The sequence below is a fragment of the Solanum verrucosum genome, unplaced genomic scaffold, assembly GCF_900185275.1.
Source record: "Solanum verrucosum unplaced genomic scaffold, falcon-dt-bn FXZP01000049.1, whole genome shotgun sequence".
In the NCBI taxonomy this organism is placed as follows: domain Eukaryota; kingdom Viridiplantae; phylum Streptophyta; class Magnoliopsida; order Solanales; family Solanaceae; genus Solanum; species Solanum verrucosum.
The window spans coordinates 2,090,741-2,114,016 of record NW_026020221.1 but is presented as its reverse complement, the minus strand read 5'-3'; the positions used below and the strand labels follow the sequence as shown (position 1 = coordinate 2,114,016).

The window sequence follows — 23,276 nt, the reverse complement described above, 5'->3', positions numbered from 1 at the left end:
ATAATTAACTAGTACTTGTATCTTTGCTTAGTCGCAAAATTAACAACCCAAGGCAAGGGAAAAGTATGAGTGGGGTCAACTAGAGAAGATGACAAAAGTGGCAGGTTTGGGTTCGTTGTGAAGAATAGGGAATGGGCCAAATTCCCCAATCCACCCAGCCCTTTCTTGTAGCTCCACGAATCCTACCCGTAAGCCCAACAGCTCATTCAGTTGAGCCACTCATCCCATCTTCAGTGGACCATCCCTTTTTTCAAAATCCCTAGTTCCGAGAAAATAATAGTAACGAATATCCGAATAACCTTTTTCAACTCCTCACGCGCCGCAAACCCTATATATACACCTCACTTCCTTTGCCTTACGGTTACTTGAAGGTGCCCAAAATCTCACAGCATCTTCTCTTTCTCTAGACTAGAACCTCTCCTCTTTCTTCTCGCCTTTTCAACTGAAAATACACTCTATTCATAAACATGAACTCTATGAACGGTTCACAAGTGATCAAGTTTCTGTATAGTTACGGCGGGAGAATCGTCCCCCGTCGTTCCGATGGAAAGCTCCGTTACATCGGTGGTTTTACCAGAGTTCTCTCTGTTGACAAGTTTATTTCGTTTGCAGGTGTGTTCATTCATTCGTTTTTATTGTTATTGTTTTTATTATCCTTTTGGATTTGAAGTTGTTACCGTAGCTGATTTGATTAAATGATGCAGAGTTGATGGTGAAGTTTGGAGAATCGTGTGGATCGTCAATGAGTTTGAAGTGTAAGTTGCCGACTGAGGATTTGGATGTTTTAGTTTCAATTACTTGTGATGAGGATCTGATGAATGTGATTCAAGAATACGATCGAGTTTCTGCGTTGACGAATCAGGAGATGAAGATTAGAGCTGTTTTATTTCCTCTCAATTCGGTGAAAAAAGTTTCTCCTCCGTCATCTCCAATGTCGTGTTTTGACTTTCCGGCATCGAGAATGAAGCCGGAAAAGCTCAGATGTTTCTATTCACCTCCGTCGTATGCGGCGGCGGCGGCTAGGTGTTGTTCTCCAGCTTTGGGATATCCAGTCGGCGGAAGGAAAGACGGTGGGAAGTTTTACTACCCTTGCTGTGACCATGGAAACCCTAGGCATCTTTACTATGTTGCTCAACGAAACCATAGCCAGTAGAAATTAAATTGAAGATAATAAAAACAATTAAGTTATTTCAAAACGTATATGAGTAATTGAGCACATAGACAAACTGAAGCTCCTCCTCACAAAGATGAAATTATATACAATGACAAACGCTACTGCGTATATTCTATCCTCTCGACCTTGGTATGTTGTTGTTGTTATTGACAAATGCCTTGGGTTCATTGAATTGGATTGTACATTATTTGAGACTGCAGTTCAATTCAATCGCGAGGTGAATTTGACGTATGTTTGCCTATTTTTGGACTTGTTAATAGACACAGCCGTGTTATGGTTCGGCGTTTGCCGTCATACACTCATTGGCGACTGGCGTGTTGCTTTAGGATTTCTCCTTGTTCCTTTTTTTAACTCGTACGTTCTGCCCAATCTTTTAGGCATCATTTGGGGCCTTAATTGATTCCCTGGGACCATTCTTTTGTGGACACTTGTACATACTATTTAGGCTTCACATACTTTAGGGTTCTATATATAACCATATTTAGGGTAATTTTGGTTTGGCGTTTTAATTGTTTTTCGTTGGTTTCTTCCTTAATTTAAGGTGTTAATTTATTCCTTATTTAACACTTTTACTTTTGAGATATTTCAGGGGACCCATTTGGCATACTGAGCTGGCAAAAAGGATTGGAGCAACTTGCGTGATTTCGTCATGGAAATAATGATTCAAACAAAGCCTTAATTTCTAATTAAGGAGAAATTAATGTATGAAATATATACATTAAACTGACAATAGATATTGATATTAAGACTTCTAAAAATACGTTAATATTATATTATAATGTCAACAAGTGACGTGATCATAATAAAATGCTGCTATAAAAATCAAAATCAAAATCAAAATGAGTGGGTTGGACGAGTCAAGGTAACATGGATTGTTCTATGGCGTAAGAAATTTTTTGTTTTATGTTTCACACTGTTTTGCCTAACAAACTAGTGGACCCAAAGTTTATAATTTTGTGAATCAAGAAATATAATTTTTTGAAAAAATGAGCTTTTTCTATGCTTTGTGGGGGATACGAAGCGCGTACAAAGCGAGGTAGGAGGAATTGATTGGTTTGATAGTTCTAAATTGCTTTTTAGACAACCGTGTTAAACCAACGAGTTGGGCTAAGGGATCATAGTAAGTTAAAATATTGAAGGATTGTGCTTAAAACTTCTCCAATATTTGTTTAGGTTACCAATTAGTCAGTATAAATCATCTAACATTATTGCTCCAACATAAAATTATTAAAATTTTACCAAATCCATTGGAACAAAAGGTTTTTTTTTTCTTGGCAATATTGCAAAATTATAAGACGATAACATTTATATAACTGATGCAATTTCACAAGTGAAAAAATCTGAAAAAGGTTTAAATTTATAATTTCTATCTTTGTGAAGGTAAAACAATTGTGAAACTATGAGGAACACAAATAAGTCCATATGTAGAGGAATGTTAGTTGATTTGGCCATTGAGCAACTAGTAAATTCAAAGTTGGGTAGAACTGCCTAGTTGAAGAGATTGCTACATTGATTTATGACTTGTTCTACTTTAATAATAAGTATATATATATTATCGACAGCTGGAATATTATTAAGGCAAAATAATAATAGGGCGGTGCATGTTTCCTGGGATTTGGCCACAGTCATTTTTGAAAGGCTGTATACTTGGCAGAATGGATCAGCCAATATGAATTATTTTAGGAATATGCTAATTATACGAATAAAGCTTAATAATTAAACAAATAGGAATATAACGTGACTACTTTTAAAAAAAATTAAAAGACACCTCAATATGAGTATCGATAAATGGGCCGAATGTACTATGTAGAGAGAGAGGAATCGATATATATGTAAAGGGACCCATTTAATTTAGGGAAAATTACATAAAATAGTAAATTATTAATTTAAATTAATATTATAATCACAGTTTTATTTAATGTAACATTTAATTTATAAATTGCGTTTGTGTTTATATAAAATGAGAAAAATCTGTATATACAAATACATGTATTTTCATCCTATACACTTATAATTATACAAATACAGATCTTTCCCTATCAGTTCTCTTTTGCCTTCCTCTCTTTCTCGCTTTATACAAACACAAATTATACAAATTACAATGTATAATTTGTGTTGTATAAAGCGAGAGAGAGAGAGAGAGAGAGATTTGATATACAAATGTTTTATTTCGATTCAATTGTATACGAATTCAAATTTTATGCAGATCTACAAACACAATCATTGATACATATATACAATTGAATTGAGAGGCTGTCAGCGATTTATACAAATTTGATGTATGTTTGCTATGGAGCGCAATTATACAAACTATAGTTATAACATACAACTATGATTTTTATGTTTGCTAAATCTAAAATTTACTCAATTTAAGAGGATTAGATTGATGGAATGGGTCGGGGGCAAGTGGAACGGGTCAATTTAATAATTAATTAAAGTGTAGCTTTTTATTTTCAAAATTTTGTTTTAAAAGAAAATCACATCAGCAACTTTTATTCAAGATTCATCTAAATTGATTGAATGACTGTGGAGGTGAAATGATTAAGTGTGTTTTCTGTTACAAAATTTAAGAGAAAAATGACTTTCTAGAATAGTTTTCAAAAGATGAGTGATAATTCTGTCACAAAAACAAAAGAAAGTTACTTTCCGAAATCAATAATTATTAGAGTAATTGAGTAACCTATCGTTAGATTGCAACTCTTCGAATTTTGGTTATAATCACCTAGTCAAACCAAGGTTGTAATTTAGGCTAAGATTAATTAGATTAGCAATATTTAACATGTCTTCCCCATCTTAACTAATTTTATCTTTCGATTGTTTCCCTTAAGGAAAAATAAAAATAAAAGAATCTCCAGTAATCCTTTTTTTTTCTAAAACAAAAAAATAAAACTTGGGGATAGGGAAAATGAGGGGAGGATTACAATGTGGGCATTATTGGGTTCGAACAATTGCAAATTAAATGATTGACAAATTAGACGATAAATAAAACATATTTTTAATATTGTTTGGTCAAGTGACTTACATATTATAAAATTAATATAATATTAAAAAAACATAAATATGTTTAGGAGAAAATCTCCCCATAAACTACATTGTGGATGCTTTTGTTTTTTATATGAGAATAATAAACAAAATATGGAAGAAAAATATATTTTCCTTTTATGAAAAGTAAAAACATTTATGGTAATGTTTTATCTTTTCTTTTAGAAAAAAATAAACTTCAAATAAAGTAAGAAAATCAAGGCAAAATCCTAACAAATGGGGATCGAACTCTCACAAATAAGGAGTGAGTTCAGGTGGCCAATCAATTGAGCTACTAAAATTCCATGTCTAATTATCCATATTTTAATCAAGATAAATACTGAAGATAAAGATTGAAAATAAACCGAAAAAGAAAGGAAATCCAGAACTTTTTTTTTGGACATTTACAAAAGAGGAAATTGTCTACTTGTACATGACACCAATAATTTTGTCGATTTTCGTGATGCAATCAAGTGCAAATTCAAAAAAAGAAATAGAAGGAAACAATTTGATAATTTAAAATCATTGAATGACTAATGTAGGACATAGGCTCTAGTAGGATAATTGATAACACATTTACAGAACCCCACTGCCTTATCCTAGTTTGGATTAGTTTTGAGCAAGATAGAGCATTTCCAGCACCCTAACATGCAATTGCAAAGTGATAATAATATTGAATAAGGAATAATAGGGGCCATGACATCAACATTGGCCCCCAAATTGCATATCACCTTATTCTCTACCATAGGTTTATTCATTATTTTGCTTTAGTTTCACTTTCCTACTTTATTCGTCATTACATTTAGTTTTATATTATTTGCTTATGTACAGTGATGACACTTTTATTTTCTGTAAACATCGTTACAAATGGAATACGTAACATTAATAGGGAGATGAACTAATTATTCTTTATATAGACATCAATCTTAAAAGGGTTCTGAATAGACTAATCTATCTTTCTTTAATTGTATCAATGGTGTAGATAATGTAGAATATACTTAATCGTCCTACGAGAGACTGAAAGAACAATTAAACAAGCAAAATAACGTAACAAACCAAAACCATCTGAATCACTAAAACTGAGCTCTTCTGAGTGTTTTCAAGCTCTACATTTTAATCATGAATCACCTTCATGCTTTCTGGCAGTCGGCAGACTAAATAGTATCGAACTGCATATGAATAGAATCTCCTCATTCAAATTAATGTAGAAATTGAAATTTTGTATCACCCAAAAAACATAATCAAACATCATATATTATTCTTCTGCCAGAAAGCATGAAGCTTCTTCCCATTTCTATAGGGAAATGCCAATCATCTCTCCTTGGCTGTACAAAACACTTGAACAAAGCAACACATAAATTTCAGCAAATTTTAGAACCGTATACACTGCACATACAGATATAAGAAACCAAACAAGGCATTGTCAACCAGTTTCCTGCTCAAAGTCATCACCCTCTGATTCATCGCCATTGTCTGCATCATCATCCTCTGCTTCATTGTCAAAGTCTTCTTTATCATTGTCTATGTTAGTCTTCCCAATTACAACTAAGTTGCTGTTCATCTTTCTGATTTCATTGCACTGAAATTTACGAACATCAAGACAGAAAAGTAAGGAACTTTGTAGTACTTGCCAGTTGAAATATCCAAACATAGACCAAATGGCCAATATTGAGTCGAAAAATAAGCATCCAAGTAAGGCATCTTAATTTCTCGAAATGAAGCCAGACAACATGTGAGAATTGTCCTTTCTAAAAAGAGGCGATGGCAAATGAAGCAAGAACGAAAATTACAGAAAAGGGAAAGAAGACAAGCATAACAGACTCAAGAATTGTAACATAGCAAGTAAAGGAAAAGCTGGATTCAAACTGCCAACTATTTGATGCATGCCCACCTTATCCTGCTTTGTTTATTATGGGCTACATGAAAAACGCTTCCTATTCTCTCATATTGCACCTCTTTAATTCTCAAATTTTTAATGGTATTCCAATATGGGAGAATTCAGACACCAGCTAGAGAAAAGGTCATGACTCAAATCTTTTTTTTTATGAAGAAAAAAGAGATTTGAGTCATGACAAGCTTTTCTTTCCTTGTGAGCAAGTCTTAGTTGTGTAACATGGAAAAACTGAGACCCATGCGAAAAAACAGGTCATATTCAAGATATTCCAGAAATCATTACACATCAATTTTTCAATCATTTTCTTGTTTATTTAAGAAAAAATCAATCAACTTAACTACATAAGGATCAGAGTATGGGAAAATTAACATTATTACCAATTCTTGAACAGCTTAATTATAAAGGTTCTGATCTTAGTACTTGCTATCAGCGACATGAAGAATGAAGGTCTTGCGCAAGTACTTTTCATTGTTTACAAACTAAAGTAATATAATCATACTTAAGGTGGGGAGACAGGTCCCACAAAAGAGTTAGTATGAGTTAGCAAGGCTCAAATCAATCCCTCAAATGAAAAGCTCTGCACAAGTAACTCAAGAAATATTACTAATGTCCTTAAAAAAAAAAAAGGAAATTCTCGCAGCAGCTACCACACTAGAATACTAGGTAGATCATCTTCTCACAAAAACTTAAGAGCTAAGCTTTTTTTCTTATGTTTCCCTTCTTAGTGTCCTAAGCATTAAAATGGACCCCCCAGAGTTTGTATTTTTCTGTACAACCCAACAGAATAGAGATATAGAGAATGATTGTCTTTCTGTCTCAGACATTCTCAGCAAACTTTTCCAACTTGCTTGCACTGTATCTGCTTCACTTTACATAGAAGAACGAATGCGTGCAAGCACCTCCATGCACCACCCTAGTTATTACTGCCAAGACAGCATTCTCAGCTATTTGAAGTTTCATAACCAAACTGGAATTTAGTGTTTAGATAACTTGTGATTAGTGAGGTATCACAGGTTACTGTGTCCCTACAATTAGAAAAATGTTATCACCTAAAAGGCTGTCTCAAACAAAGCTCTAGAGTGCAATCTCAACAAACACCAAAGCGATTTGTATCCAACACCAGCTATGTAGCTAAAATGTTGAAAATAATACAAAGTGAACTGTTTCATATGATGAATACTACAAGTTCTAGAAGTCTCGTTTTTTTTATACCCAAGAAATTCCTGAGGACCAACAGCGTATGGTTCAAAATCGGAGGACAATGGGATTGCCCTCTACCCTTCTCCACTTAAATATCAAGTTTTTGTCAACGGCAGCATTCAAACTTAACCTACAAATCACAAGCCGCACTCTTACCACTAGACCAAAGCCCTCAGGACAAAACTAGTTCTAGAAGTCTTGGTAGACAAAAGCAGCAGAATTGTTCTAATTTACTTGTAGAGGTCAGAAGTTCATTGACAAAGGCATGAGGGCCAGTCCCAAAAGTTTCATATTATGCTAGAGCGAAAAGGTGCCTGAAATGGGATTGTGCATGATGTAAAGCTAAAAGTAGGAAAGCAAGTAGTTATAAGATGAAGGGACACCCACTTTAATATAAGATTTCTCAAGAAACTGCTAAACTACAACATGATATTGTCTCCCTCTGCTTCAGCGTAATTCATTATTTTTTGTTTCTACCCCCTCATTTCCCTCTGCAGTAATCCTTTATTGCCCTAATTATTTTCACTGGCTTGAATAGCTACAAGTTAATTGTTGTATCGAACATCAAACAACACTAAATCGTCAGACAGGCAGTGTTCTTCTAAACTGGCAACTTAATAGTTAGCTGTTGGCTTCCAACACCTGAGTTAGCAATTATAATTAGGTATATATATGGCATTAGGAGAATTTAGCCCTCCTAATTTCTTGAACCCAATCAACTAATATTTGACAGGTAGCATATCAGTAATTTCAAATGACAAACCTTCTATATAGGCAATTGCCACTGGAATAAATCCAGAAATAACATCTTACATGAACTTTCGAACTGGGAGCAATTAAGTTCAGATTTATGAATCAACTTCTTCTTTTTCTAATGAATAGAACTCGCTGATGTATAATATCAAATGGAACAGTAAGTCTGGTGATTAAGAACTAAATACAGGGATGGTCATAAAGGGTTTCTGTGCAATATGAAATTTATGAAGGCAAGTGAAGAGGAAATGTTTGAAATATTATGTATATATCCTAGATCTATAGAGAGCTCCCCTTCATCTTTTATTTATAAAAATGGTGTTGGTGAATTGGTTCAACTTGAACACACCTCTATAATGTTCATGCTACCTCCCACCAGCACAAGTATCGGGTAACTCTATCCACCAAGGCGCAGACAAATGGGAAAAAGCCACCTAGTGTTTTCGGTACTAGTCGGGATTTGAAACCTTGTTTATAAAATTTGCACCCACTAAATCGACCACTAGGCGTCACACTAAATCCTTTTTAGTTTTTGCACAATACATAACACATCACTTCACACTCTATAAAAGAAATTTTCAATGTTCCTAACCCCAGGGAAAAGGCCAGTTAGAAAAAAGCTCATATAAATCTAGAGCCTTGTGCAATAGGCGTTTTGTTGGGAACAATTTTCATCTTAAATTGACAGTATTTCTGTTTCTTCCAAACATCATATCACTTAGGAGCACACAATCGGTTCATCTTTCTTATGTACAGAATAATAGAGAAACCTAGAAACTGTGGTCCAATTTTCTCAAGGCCAGAAATTTGACAAAGATACATCTACTTTGAAATAAATATTTCTAGTGCTTATTCGTTACTATTTGTGACTCCCCATCCTGTTAAGGTTCATCTCGAACCCTAACACAAATTCAAAAATTCTTTCAAACAAGCATTACATATTTACCATACGGCATCAGTAATACACTCATTTTTCGAATCAAACAATATACATTTATAATAAAACCTAATTGTAAACTGTTGATACCCTAAGATACATTTACAAGCAACATTATAAAGAGAGAGGGGAATAGCGAACCTTTTCTTCGAAATCAGATTCCTCCATGGCAAGGAGGAGCTCGTCGCTGTGAGGTTGAGGCCACTGAGCAGGGAGTAAAAACGACGTCGGAATGATCCGAGTAGAGCATGGATACTGTAACATGAATGATGGATACTGCAACATTTTTTCCTTTCCTTCCCCGTTCTCTCTCTCTCTTTGTTGATCTTATTGAATTTCTATTGGGCCTTGTTTGTTTGGGGGTCCATAAAGGCCCATTCTTTCTTCTGGAAACTGTATTTTTTGTTAAAAAATAATTAGAAATTGTTTCGTCTAAACACAACATCTAATAAATATTGGCATATTTTTTGCCTCGAATATATTTATCAACTGCCCAAAATTTTTGCATTGTATGATCATCCAATTGAAAACTAGATAATAGGAGATTCTTAAGATTTTTGTGCTTCAAGCTTGAAGTACTTTTCCTTCTAAAAATTGATTAATATACTCATTTTGTTGGATTGAGGGTATGTGGTTGGTAACTCATGGATAAGGAAATTTACGTCACTTTGTATTTTGTGTGTATATTTTATGTAAGAATACATATATAGATTTTTATAGACGGCATGTGTAAATCACAAATATAAACTTCAACTATATTGTGTGTATCAATATGTAAGGATACATATATAGGTTTTCATAGATGGCATGGTGAATATGTAAATAAAAAATATGAGCTCTAAGCTAAACTTTAAATAATAATAATGAAATAGAACTCTAGCTAAATTCGAACCCTAGTCTAGCAGGTGGTTTTTCTAGCTGGTAGAAGGGTCACTCCTATGCTCCTCATGGGTGCATTGTTAATTATATCATAGTTTCTATCAGTTTCTCAAGATAAATATACATATATACACATGATTTTTTCCGAAGTTAACTGGAACAGGTACACCCCAACTTTTGCATGTGAGTCCGCCTCTGACCGGAGAGTAGAGGGATGGAACGCCGGAGGGGGAAGGGGAGGGCTCCCTTTTGTTTTTAAATTTCCTTAATTTTCATGAACTCTATTACTTACAATTTTTTTAAAACTTACCCATGCCGTTTATTGATTTAATATACATATACATTAGCTGCAATTGCAAGTTATGTGTGAGGTTTGAATTTGACTGTTCACGAGATATACCTATGTCAAATAAAAATGTCTAGTTAATTATTGGCAAAATTAAAATATATATCGAATAGTTTAAACCACCACCTAGTAGGATCTCATTTTGCGTTGTATTCCAACAGTTAAACCCAACTTAAATGGACTAATTATGTGGATTTTTCTTTAAAATGGCAAGCGTTTGAATAAGCTGCATTTTGAATGATACGAAAAATAAAGAATACCTGCACACAAACGGTAGCAGCAAGTTTGAATTTTCATTTCATTTTTTTTAATTTTAATTTATAGGTAGTTTGAATTTTCTGAGGTAATCTTTTGATTTTTATAATTTTCTTGGAACTTTCTCACATGGGCATAAAGTTTTCAAAATCAAGCTCTTGACTAGACGTTGTCCACACGAATACCTGTTTTTCCTTGGGGAACGGGACAATCAGAAGTCCATGCATGCATATATTCTATTCGTTGCACGGAAAAAGTGGCCATCTATCTTTTTTTTTTTTTTCGTATACTCTAATTATTTGAAAATTGAATTATTTATTTGATTAATTTTGATTTTTTTCTCTATTTTTTATTTATCTAACTTAACACATCTTTAAAAGAAACAATTAAAATGAGACTGGAAAAAAAATATTTTCCAGAATATACTACAGGGTCCTGATAACAACTTACTCTCCTGGTAGGAATTGATCAATGTAGTAATCAAAGCTTCACCTAAAGAAATTGGCAGCTCCTCTTTTCTATGTTGGCTATTTATTGCTTACTTTTTATTTTATTTGATATTCATTATTTATATTATAATTTGATTATATTAAAATTCATATATTATAAAGTTCATTTTTTTAGTGCAGTGCTTTTAATAAGTTTTTTTTTTTTTTAAAAAGATTTCTAATTAAGAGTTAGAGGGAGGTTAACCATTCTACTAAAGTCATATTCATCTTGTAGCAATTGGATTAAAAAATTTACATTCCTCTCCTTTATTTTAATTCCCATATTTATAGGAACTAGTTCCACATAGATCCTTGATTAAGAAGATCAGAAGTGTTTGTGTGAAGCTTTTTTAATACTCCATTCACTTTATTTTCGTGTTTTAGTTTGATTAAATATAAAATATAAGAAAGTATAATAAATATTTGAATTATATAATTTTAAATTAAAAATGAATAAATATGACTTTTGAATATGGTAATTTTCAACAAATACGCTTTTGTAAAGAGTGCTCTTAATTATAAAAAATAATACTCCATTTTTAATAGACTAAATAAGAAGATAATCACATATGTAAACTCGGGAATCTCCTAAATGAAAGATTTAAGGATTAAAATCTAGTGCATATCTTTCTATCGAACTCATCACGTATAACTTATTTAGGGTAAAATATTTTTCCTCTGTGATTGACAAACTGAAGCGGGATTTGTTCCATTAAGTTAGTACTTTACAACCAACTTAGGTTATGTTGAAAGTCAGGAATTTAAGTTCTAAATATAAAGAAAATTTTATTGAGAACGTCTTTCTGAATATTTGAATTAATAAATTTTTGAGCAACACCCCTGCGTATCGGTCAGTTCGATTCGGTTTTGAAGTTTATCAATTTGGCTTATTAGTTATCGGCTTGTAGAGATGTTAACCCGTTATTGAACCATTAAGATATTGGCTTATCGGTTATTGGTTTATCGGTTTTTGATTGTTATCGGTTCGGTTATTGGTTTAACCGTTAAGATTTGACACAAAAAAAAAACATTGAAAATCGCTTAAAATCAAGGTGACAAACCAAATGAACCATGCACGTGAGTTCACAAGTTACATCTTGCTAAAAAACAAACATTTTTACATTGTAGAATAACCAAGTGTTTGAGACAACCAGAAATAAAAGTAGGAAACCAAACTCTAAGTCAATGACTTTATATACAAAATGGTATAAATATAATTATTTAATTTACTATCGGGTTATCGGTTAACCCGTTATGAAAATATTCAAGCCGTTAAGAACCGATAACCCGATAACAAAAAAAATCAAAATCGTTATCAAAACCGCTAAACCAATAACCTAATACTAATAAACTAATAACTTTTTTCGATTCAAATTATCGATTTTGGTTCGATTTTGAATAGCCCTAACACCTATCCACTAACCATATCCCCTCTCCCCTCTCCATGCCCAAAAAAGAAGATAACATTAAAATGCTATCCAATTCCATCGTGCTGATAAACTATTTCAAAGTACAAACCGCCTCCTCTAATTTCCCAAAAATGACAGAGTCTGCCACCTCGTGTCTCTTTTCAAACGAAACCACGTTGCTTCATGGCTTCCACCATGAATTCTCTCTCTTCTCCTACAAGCTAACAACCTAGTAGAAAGAAGAATGCACATGCAATTCCTTTTCTAATTGTACTATATCCCTCTCTCCTCCCTGCAAAGCAAAATCAGGTCGGCACATCACGTTTTGTCGTTCGTAAAAACAAAATTAAACTGCACTTGTTTGATAAAGAATGAGACTTTATGTGTATTTGTTGGAAGGCAAGGATTGGACAGTGGAGGATTCTTATGTGAAGTTAAAAGTTGGCAAGTTCAAGTCGAAGACTAGGGTGTTGAAGAATACGAAGAACCCTATTTGGAATGAAGAGTTTGTGTTCAGGGTTCACGACTTAGAGGATGAACTTGTTCTCTCTGTTTATCAGCATCATGATAATTCCGGAATTTTTAATGTTTATGGAGATTTAGTTGGGAAAGTGAAAATACCTGTTTGGTCTGTTGCTGCTGAGGAAAATCAGAACTTGCCACCTACTTGGTTTTCAATTAAAAAACCTAAAACTGCAAAATCTGTTGACAAATATTGCGGTTAGTGTGTTTTTGTAATTTTCATTTCCCTGCATTTAATTAGTTGAATGGAAGATTGAACAGTGACAACCTAGCTACTGAGGATATAATGCGTAAATGTGTGACGTTTTTTTAAGCTTTTGAACTTAATTTGATTGAAGAACAAATGCAAATGACCTATTTTGATTGCTCTTTATGTACATTGTTCTCCAGAGAATCACAAAGAAGCTTAAAGTTTGTTATTTAATAACTTGACTAAAAATCACAAGCCTGAACTTCTTTGTTTACAAGACTCGGATTTGGGAGGTAATCTTGACAAATAAAGATCCACTTCAGGTTATTTGATCATTTTTGCAGGGGAGCAAGCTCTTTTTTGGCAGTCTAGATTACAGTATTGTATAGCTTTGTCCACCGCAGAAGCTGAATATATTGCTATAACTGAAAGTGCCAAATAATTGTTTTGGATGAAGAAATTTACTCGAGATCTTGGCCTTTTAATTTAGCTAGATTGAAAGGGGTTATTTTTACTGGCATTTTTTTTGGATAGAACCCCAAATCTTTATGTGGATATTGAAACTGTTTGTTGTTTTGATGCTTTATTTTTTACTTAGTGTTCCTTAATTTGGATTTTGAAGCAAATGTTTTGCCTTACTGATGCAGGGAAGATTCTTCTCACTGTTTCTTTACATGGGAAGGGCAAAGATCTATCCACCAACCATGTTGGTTATGTAAATCCAACAAATGACACTTCTAAAGAAATTGAAGTGACAAGCATTTCTTCTCAAGATTTCCATGGTTTTGCAGCTCATTCCAAGAAAATTTCAGAAGGGAAACATTTAATGAAGAACATTGCTTGCCATTTTGAGAAGCTTTTCGGCAAGAATGAAGAAGCCAAGAAAAGTGACGAGGAAGAAGTGAAGAAGGATGATTCTTCTGACCTTTCCACCATCACATCTGACTTTGAAGACCCTGTGGAGGAGCCTCCGGTCAGCCGTAGCTTTGAAGAAGTGATTGAGCGAATGCAGCCCACCAGTGAAGATAAAGAAATGCCAGGGGACCTGCAGGGTGGAGTCCTGCTAGACCAGACATACGTTCTGCCCTCAATAGAACTTAACACGTTTCTTTTCGCTCCTGGTTCACAGTTCAGGAAGGATCTGGCGGAGTTGCAGGGTACAATAGATGTTCAAGAGGGTCCTTGGACATGGAAATCAGATGACATGTGTGTAACAAGAGTTGTCACCTATATTAAAGCAGCAAGTAAGTTAGTTAAGGCTGTTCAAGCCACAGAGGAGCAAACATATGTTAAGGCTGATGGAAAAGAATTTGCTGTTTTTGTCTCTGTAAATACCCCTGACGTTCCATATGGGAGTACTTTCAAGATTGAGTTGCTTTACAAGATAATGCCTGGCCAACAGGAACCTTCTGGTGAAGAATCCACATGTCTGATTATATCTTGGGCTATTAACTTCTGCCAGAACACTATGATGAAATCAATGATTGAGAGAGGAGCTAGACAAGGATTGAAGGAGAGCTTTGACCAGTTTGCAGAGTTATTAGCTCGCAAACTGAAAGTTACAACTTCAAAATTTGTCTTAGAGAAGGATCGAGCTTTGGCATCCTTGCAGACTGAACAACAGTCAGATTGGGAAATGGCAAAGGAGTACTTTTGGAATTTTACAGTAGTATCTACTATTTTCATGGTTTTGTATGTCTTTGTGCACATCTTATTAAGTGAACCTAGCAAATTACAAGGATTGGAGTCTTATGGTTTTGATTTGCCGGATAGTGTTGGAGAAATTATCACCAGTGGGATATTAGTCCTTCAATTGGAGCGGGTGTATTACATGGTTTCACGTTTTGTAGAAGCTAGGCTGCGAAGAGGTCTTTAAATATGTCCCATCATTTCTTTCTTAGACCAACTTTTTTCGTTTGATGCACACAATGGTTTGTGCATAGTCACGCTAACAGAATCTGGTTTTGACAGGAAATGATAATGGAGTTAAAGCACAAGGTGATGGATGGGTACTTACTGTAGCTTTGATTGAGGGAATGAACTTAGCTTCCTTGGACCCAACAGATCCCCCAGATCCATATGTGGTCTTAACATGCAATGGCAAAACAAAAACCAGCTCTGTCCAGCTTCAAACTCTTGACCCTCAATGGAGTGGTGTGCATTTATTTCTCATTCATCCTCTTTTGTTTGTTGTTGTTAAGGTCATATGCTTACCTGATACTTTTGCAGAGATACTAGAGTTTGATGCTGCAGAAGAACCACCTTCGGTGTTAGATGTGGAAGTTTTTGACTTCGATGGTCCATTTGATCAAGCTTCATCACTTGGACATGCAGAAATCAATTTCCTAAAACACACTTCTGCAGAATTGGCAGATATTTGGGTTCCTCTCGAGGGAAAGATTGCGTTGTCTTCACAATCGAAGTTGCACTTGAGGATTTTTTTGGACAATAACAATGGAGTTGAAACTATCCGAGACTACCTTACAAAGATGGAAAAAGAAGTTGGAAAAAAAGTAGGTTTATGTCTTCTCTGTTCTCTCCAAATTGTTTCGCATTGTTAAGGAATGACAATAGTCTAAAACAACCAACTGATATGCTTGGCAGTTAAACCTTCGGTCACCACACAAGAACTCAGCATTTCAGAAAATTTTTGGATTGCCTCCAGAAGAGTTTCTCATCAATGACTATTCTTGCTCCCTCAAAAGAAAGATGCCATTACAGGTTCCAATAGTATATGCTTGCTTATTCTGTTTAAACATCCATGTGATTTGTGGTCTTTGATTGTTGTTTCAATGCATTATGATGATATCAAATCTGTAAATATGAAGTGATAAAGCTAGCTTGTTCAAAACTTTAGGGGAAGATGGGTGGGGGGTCGAAGGGGGAGAAAAAGAAAGAAATTGAGAAAACAAGTATTCTGGTTAGATTGAAATCTTGGTGGTAAATAACATTCACATCTGGAAGCTTCCGACTCTTTGATATTTCAAATTACCGGAATGCTTTGCTAAGTAGCATTCACATATTGTCAACATACGGGTATACTACAGAATGAAATTATCCATATAAATAGACCAGATAGCTTTATTTTTTACTAGTCTGGACATGTGTTTGTATTAATTTTTGTTCAACTCCACATATTTTTCTCCTCCTTTCTTCAACTTCTAGGGGTTGAAATCTAGTAAATCACTTAATTTTTGTAATGCTACTGCAGGGGCGGATCTTTCTATCTGCCAGAATTGTGGGGTTTTATGCGAATTTGTTTGGTCATAAAACGAAGTTTTTCTTCCTGTGGGAGGATATCGAGTATGTTAATGTGGTTTCCCCTTCATGGTCAACCGTGGGGAGTCCTGCACTTGTGATGATTTTGCGCAAAGGTCGAGGTGTTGATGCTAGGCATGGTGCAAAGTGTCAAGATGAAGAAGGCCGACTGCATTTCTGTTTTCATTCATTTGTCTCATTCAATGATGCAAGCAGGTATTGTTGGGGGAGATTTTCTGGTGCCAATGTCAACAAATACAACTTACATCTGATGTCACATTATGTTTCAATTGGAAGATTAGAACATTATTGTGTTGTAGCAGGACAATCATGGCATTGTGGAGAACAAGGGCACTGCCTCCGGATCAGAAAGAACAAATTGTTGAAGAGCAGCTGGAGAAGGATGAAAAGCTTGCTTTGTCTGAAGACACTTCATCCTACTTGGTTGTTGAGGATGTACAAATGTCTAAAGTCTATTCTGCAGAACTACCTGTCAATGTAAGTTTCTCCATGTTAACATTGGTGGTGTTATTTTGATGCTGAGATTTAGTCGATCTAGTCTTTTATTATCTGTAAAAATATGATGGGAGCTTTGGGATGGAAAGCTGAGAAAGTATTATCGAGGAATTTCTCAAGATTTCTTGTTATATGTAAGTGAAGCTGTAAGGATGAAGGGGTTGACATGAGTTTCTCTGTTTGTGGATGGGGAAACCTATATTCATCGACATCTATGCTTTGCTAGTTCTAAAAAGTAGTTTAGCTGCCCAAATTGAATTGAATTCCTTGTTTTGCTATGTTTGAAATGAGCAATTTGGCCATTAAGCGATAAATAATTGTTTTAATTATAGATGTCCAGGTCTTTGATACTGGCAGGTTATGGAGAAACTTATCCAATAATCCACTTCTTTCCCTCTGCCTGGAGGAATTGACCAGTCTAAACTAGATCTCTTTTGTAACTAGTGCCCTTGGGTTTTTGCTGGAAAATCTGCAGGTTAAATCTCTGATGCGGATGTTTGATGGAGGAGACTTGGAGCATAGAGTGATGAGCAAATCTGGTTGTCTAAATTATGCCACGACTTCATGGGAAACCGTAGCTCATGATGTTTCTGAGAGACAAGTATGTTACAAATTCAACCGCTTCATCTCAATATTCGGTGGTGAAGTAACAAGCACGCAACAAAAATCACCTATTGCAAATGGCGCTGGATGGAGCATCAATGAGATCATGGCCCTGCATGATGTCCCGTTTGGTGATCATTTCCGAGTATGTTTCAATTGTTCATTACTGTTGGTCAAGCTGTTAAAGCATGATGAGTTGATTAACATTTATTTCTTCTAATTTGCAGGTACAATTCAGATACCAGATCGAGAGCTCTACTTCTGTACATAATTCATGCAAGTGTGATGTTCGTGTTGGTGTAATGTGGCTTAAAAACACAAAATTTGAGCAAAGAATAGCAAGGAATATTATTGGAAAATTTACCACTAGAGCAAAGGATATATTAGAGTTGGTTGAAAGAGAGATATTGTTGTCAAGTTGATAGAACCAGGCAAATGTTGCCACTTGAGATATAGTTGCTTTAACATTAGAGATGTCATGAACCAACGGATACCATAGTAATTTCTGATAGAACTTTTTGCACACTTTATGAATCAGCTTCTCATTCCATTGATTCAATTTGGGTAAACTCGAATTTATGTAACAATGGACCAGAGAATTTGTCCAACTCTTTATTCAATGCACTCAGTACATATGGAACATATTCGATACAAGATTAGAAGCCATCGCAATAGTATGGAGGATAGAAACACAATCCTACCTATTATATTTCTCACTTGTCATTTACCTTTTGTATATAGGATAATATATCTGAGATCTCTCCAAAATTTTATTGATTACCACTAAACTAAACCTTCTTAACTGTTTTTTTTTTTAATGAAATAAGGCGGAATAATGTCTAATGTCACATTTAAATCTAGAGAATACTCCAAAAATTACAGAAAAAATGTTGGAATAGTAATTCAAACGAAATCACATTTGTTTAGAATTTGATCTAAATAAATAAATATCAAGTGAGTTTTTTTGTTGCTAAAGGTGAGTTGAGATTGGATAATTCACTCCAGGATAATTAAAACAATATCCTAGTAAAAAAAAAAAAAAAGGAGAGAGAGAAGAGGAAAAAGGAGGAAAAAGAAGGAAAAAATAAAGATGCGAAAAAAAAGATAGAGAGAGTTATAGAGATATAAAAGAGAGAGGTAGAGGAGGAGAAAAAAAAATATCGAGATGCGATCTTAACGTGTAAATCAGTTATTCATGGATTAGTTCGTCAGCCGGCCTGGCCTGCTCTTATAGAGTTATAGTTGACGAAAAAGCTAGAGCTCACTGTTCTTCACAACTCAATAACCTCCCTTCCCAATTTCATTTGATAATCTCCAGTAGCCATGGATCCAAACCCTACCAATTTCCCAATTCTCTCCTACGTCATGTCCAAGCTACCCAGTATGGGCCGTAGAACCACCGCCACCGCCGATGAATTCGACATCGAACAGCCCCAGAACCACCCTCAGCCTCCTCCAGAACCTTACTTCGACATCACCGAGCGTATGCCTCATCTCACTGACCCTAAGGTTGTCAACGCTATGCGATCAGCCGTTGCTGACGTGTCACAGACCCGGTCAATGCTCAAAACCCTGGGTGAGCGGCCTTTTCACGAGCTTGTTGATACTGCCAGGGTGAAGTTAGCTGAGATCGAGGTGGACATGTCCAAGCGTCTCGAGGAGATTGTTCTGTCTCCACGTCCGCCGGAGATGGAGAGGCAGGATTGGAGATTGGACATGGCGATTAAAGAGGATGAATGTCGAAAGGGTGTGGAGAAGGAGAGAGAGGAGTATAAGGCGTTGATAGCTTTGGATGAATTGCACGAGGCGTATGAGAAGATGTTGAAGGATGCGGAACAGAGGTTGGAGAAGATTTATGAGACTGCTGTTGCTGGTGGTGATGTGGAATCAATTGGAGAGTCTTCTGGTGAGAAGAGTTCTGAGTTGAAAGAGGAAGTGAATGAGGAAGTGATCGGGATTTTGCAGGAGGCATCAGGGAAGAGTGTGGAAAGGGTTGATTTGTCAGGCCGGCAACTGAGGATGCTGCCTGAAGCTTTTGGGAAGATTCACTCCTTAATTGTGCTTAATTTGTCCAACAACCAGCTTACGGTATGCCCTAGTTCAGATAATCTTTCATGGTTCTTGTCTTCGACTTGTTTTACTGGGATTTGAATTTATGGTCTGTATTAATTTTCAACTGCATGATGTCTTGTTGCATTTCGTGCTACTTGAAATACGGTAAATTGAACTACTAATGATACTTTTACCCCGATATTGTTGGCACATCCATGTCAAATGCATAGTTTGATATTTCATTTCACATGTGGAAATAGCAGAAGTTTGATGGAGATCATATTGTAGAGGAGCTATATAAAAGTGTGGTGTTTCTTTTTCTTTTTTTTTCCTCCTTTGGGGTGAGGGGTTAGTTTCAACCTATGATTGAACTGCCAAACTACAGGTCCTTTGGGTTTAATTAAAAGCGTATATTTTCGTCTCAATGACTTGTTGCATGGTAAAAGTTTGATAGCTCTTTTCTGGTTGCTACCAGCATAATTTGAGGTACCACAAATTTACTGTCACGTGCTGGGACAAGTTGCGTTTAGAGGGTCTGAACATGGAGTTTTGCACCTTTCCCATGCTTTACTCGGAGCACTCATCTAAGTTATTTTATTTTTTCACAATCAGAAGCTCTTATCAAAACTCTGTTACATTGTTTACTGCTTCTTACTATTGTAAACTGATCATCGTTTGGCTTTTTGAGATGCTTTTTCTTTTATGAAACAAGACTCAATCTTCAAAAGAATGACACTATCACTACTGGGGAGTTGATAGTTCTTTCTTACTTTCAAAGTTAGGAAATCAATATCATATCCACAAAGAATCAAGTGCTGCACTGAGCTGGGTATTTTGAACCTCACCATGCTTGAAGTTGCAATTTTGTACCTTTACTATGATTTGATCATAGAACAGAACCCCAATGCATATGATTAAAGGGGGTACTAGGTTTCTTTTGACTTGTAAGGTGCAAGAACCTTCTGAACCTACTCTAATATCTGATTATGCTAAATATTTATCGAGCACCGGTTCCTCTTCCTGCCCTTTATCTCTTCTAGGAGAGGAACATTACTTGTCGCATTATTTTCTCATTCCTGGTTCCACTTCGTTTCTTGAATAATAACAGTGTTCTGCACTTTCGCCTCCTGAAGGCTGTCTTCCAGGATCCAAAGTCTCCCAAAATATAGTATTGTACTTCCTCCATTCCAATTTATCTATCTGTTTTTGCTTTCTGCTGATTGATTGACCACTAACAAAGTTAAATCTGAAATTGATTAGTTTATATATGGAAAAATGTAAGTAAGCTATTACTACACGAAAAGTACTAGAGGCTGCAGTTTTCATTGTAAGAATGTGATTTAAAGATACATTTAGAAATGTTGGTCTAAGATCAATCTGTTTGACTATTCATTATTGGGAAGTAAAAAGGGATAGCTATTTTTGATAGAGGTAGTAGTGGATGTGATTTTGTCATGTTTACTATTTGAACTGGCAGAAAATTCCATTACTATTACCTGAGTTACAGAATTTCATAGCAAGTGTAAAGCTCTAAAATATTTGCTTTTCATCATAATAATTAATATAGCTGTTTAATCACTCAACTATTACTAGGATCCATATAGCTGACCCCTACTAATTACAGATGTAGTAATATTCAGTTTCAATATTACTACATCTGTAATTAGTAGGGGTCAGCTACATGGATCCTCGTAAATACTCTCTCTTGTACACTTGAAGCAATATGCTAACTACCTTAAAACCCAAATCTGAATGATGTCCATTGTTATGTGTCACCGCCAATCCATTCTATTTAGAGAAGCAGTTGTCACTTGATCATTGAAGCTAGTTCCATTGCTATAATCTATATATAGTTTAACAACATCTGTATCCACAGGACAGGTAACCACCAATTTGTGTCCCGATACTTCTCTGCCACTGCCTATTAATTGCATCATATCCCTCATTGTATCCACTTCAAGAATTCTTCCATCTGACAATCGCATAATATTTTCCACTGTAACATATATTTATCAAAAGCCCAACATTGTTCTTCGTGATGGTTGAGTGAGAACAAACTCAATTTGTTGTTTGGCATTTCAAATGTTTGTAATTTTGTGCTTCTTAATTTTTTGGGAAAACAGGTGGTTCCTGATTCAATTGCGAGCTTGGAAAACCTTGAGGAGCTGCACCTTTCTTCAAATCTTTTGGAATCGCTGCCAGACTCCATTGGTCTGTTGTGTAGTTTAAAGATCTTAGATGTCTCTGGAAACAAGCTTGTCACTTTGCCAGATAGCATTTGTCATTGCAGGTAATAGTGGTTCAGAAATGAGCTATTTTACCCTTTTTCCCAGCCCAAGTACACTAATGTAGTCTTGTTAGTGCTCTCAGACTCTCTTCGTTATGGTTGTGTTTGCAGGTCGTTAGTGGAATTTGATGCAGGCTTCAACAAGCTTTCTTATTTGCCAACAAATATTGGCTATGAACTGGTAAATCTGAGAAGGCTTTCACTTTCTTTTAATAAGCTCCGCTCGTTACCCACTTCCTTTGGTGAGATGAAGTCCCTGCGCCTTCTAGATGTGCACTTTAATGAACTACATGGGCTTCCACTTTCATTTGGGAACTTGACAAATCTTGAGATCCTCAACTTGAGCAACAACTTTAGTGACCTAACTAAGCTTCCTGACACAATTGGTGACTTGATAAATCTTAAGGAACTTGATCTGAGCAACAACCAGATCCATGAACTGCCTGACACAATTAGCCGACTTGACAACCTGACTGTGCTTAAGTTGGACGAAAACCCTCTTGTGATACCTCCAAAGGAAGTCGTAGTTGAAGGGGTTGAAGCTGTAAAGGCTTATATGATTAAGCGGCGGCTTGACATACTTTTGGCAGAAGAGCCAGAAATTATGCTTGAAGAGGTGGGGCAGACACCGACAGGTTTATTAACTCGAAGTACCTCCTGGTTGAGTGGTACTGTTTCAAATGTTCTTGGAACTGTTGCAGGGTATTTGGGTGGTGGAGGGAAGTCAGATCCAGACCATTATCTCAACCAACAGTTATGACTTATGAGGCTAATGATTTCTTTCCTTTTAAGCCTTTTCACTTCTGTCTGTTTCCGTTGAAAGAATATGGTTGATATGGACCAGCTACGCCTTTCCTTTCCTTTTTAAATTTTTTTCAGTTTGATGTGTGAAGAGAATTGAAGGATGTTGGTGTTTTGCAGTCTGAACATTTATATGTTACAATAAATACAAACTAGTGTTTTTTGATCTCTAGCTTCTAAAAATGTCTGTGTTGAATGTTTTAATCAGACTTGACGAGGGATTAAGGCCCAATAGCAGAGGGAGCAAATATAATCTCTCGCGAGTTCCTGTTATGCAAGGTGTCTATTTGATGGAAGTTTTATATCAATTCTGTTTTCTGGCAAAAGTAACAGGATTTAGGAATCAAACTATAACCTCTCTCAAATGTATGAGTAGTCGTTACACCTCGAAAATTGTATATTCTTATAGATCAAATCATGCTAATCGTAAAAAGCTTGAGGAAACATTACTACTAATGAGACTAATTGATGTTCAAATCGGTAGAATGTAGACGATAAAATTTTACAATTTGGTGATATTATAGATGTATTGTAAATTGTAATTATGCATTGATATTCAAATTAATTTTCTCAATTCTGTATAATTTAATAGTAATTTTTTTTTCTTTTTAAAAAAATGCGGAGAATCCAAATAGTTAACTCACTGAGCTACTAAGATTCCCAACGCACTACAATATCAGTTTGCACACCA

The 23,276-nt window shown here is 35.4% G+C and overlaps 5 protein-coding genes across 8 annotated transcripts in view; 4 read left to right on the top strand and 1 right to left on the bottom strand.

The window, feature by feature from the left end:
• The window catches only part of LOC125831393 (FKBP12-interacting protein of 37 kDa), a 231,172-nt gene extending 220,023 nt beyond the window's left edge, over positions 1–11,149 (top strand). Inside the window, exon 15 of the mRNA XM_049510595.1 lies at positions 11,137–11,149. Coding sequence (XP_049366552.1) covers positions 11,137–11,140 — 4 coding nt within the window. The 3' untranslated portion in view covers positions 11,141–11,149. The remainder of the gene's footprint in view (positions 1–11,136) is intronic.
• Positions 364–11,134, top strand: LOC125831398 (uncharacterized). Of its 3 annotated transcripts, XM_049510603.1 has the most exons (4): positions 451–612; positions 705–1,070; positions 1,764–1,845; positions 11,123–11,134. In XM_049510603.1, the coding sequence occupies exons 1-3, from the start codon at positions 468–470 to the stop codon at positions 1,814–1,816; spliced, it is 564 nt and encodes a 187-aa protein (XP_049366560.1). In that variant the 5' UTR covers positions 451–467; the 3' UTR covers positions 1,817–1,845; positions 11,123–11,134. The 3 variants fall into 3 exon arrangements, with proteins under 3 accessions (XP_049366557.1, XP_049366560.1, XP_049366558.1); XM_049510601.1 differs by lacking the exon at positions 11,123–11,134 and having other exon boundaries at positions 1,764–1,959; XM_049510600.1 differs by lacking the exons at positions 1,764–1,845; positions 11,123–11,134 and having other exon boundaries at positions 364–612; positions 705–1,401.
• LOC125831402 (uncharacterized) lies at positions 5,397–9,294 on the bottom strand. Its single transcript, XM_049510607.1, has 2 exons — positions 9,121–9,294; positions 5,397–5,774 (listed from the first exon to the last, which is right to left on the bottom strand). The coding sequence occupies exons 1-2, from the start codon at positions 9,262–9,264 to the stop codon at positions 5,619–5,621; spliced, it is 300 nt and encodes a 99-aa protein (XP_049366564.1). The 5' UTR covers positions 9,265–9,294; the 3' UTR covers positions 5,397–5,618.
• A 1,503-nt stretch (positions 11,150–12,652) lies between the features above and the next one.
• Positions 12,653–17,883, top strand: LOC125831580 (C2 and GRAM domain-containing protein At5g50170). Of its 2 annotated transcripts, none has more exons than XM_049510744.1 (9): positions 12,653–13,076; positions 13,716–14,936; positions 15,040–15,222; positions 15,298–15,581; positions 15,673–15,789; positions 16,280–16,542; positions 16,650–16,824; positions 17,318–17,590; positions 17,673–17,883. In XM_049510744.1, exons 1-9 carry the CDS (start codon positions 12,728–12,730, stop codon positions 17,865–17,867), a joined length of 3,060 nt encoding a protein of 1,019 aa, XP_049366701.1. In that variant the 5' UTR covers positions 12,653–12,727; the 3' UTR covers positions 17,868–17,883. The 2 variants fall into 2 exon arrangements, with proteins under 2 accessions (XP_049366701.1, XP_049366700.1); XM_049510743.1 differs by having other exon boundaries at positions 16,647–16,824.
• A 729-nt stretch (positions 17,884–18,612) lies between these two features.
• On the top strand, positions 18,613–22,650 carry LOC125830946 (plant intracellular Ras-group-related LRR protein 9-like). The gene is made up of 3 exons (XM_049510137.1): positions 18,613–19,533; positions 21,621–21,787; positions 21,896–22,650. Exons 1-3 carry the CDS (start codon positions 18,769–18,771, stop codon positions 22,542–22,544), a joined length of 1,581 nt encoding a protein of 526 aa, XP_049366094.1. The 5' UTR covers positions 18,613–18,768; the 3' UTR covers positions 22,545–22,650.
• Positions 22,651–23,276: the final 626 nt, after the last annotated feature.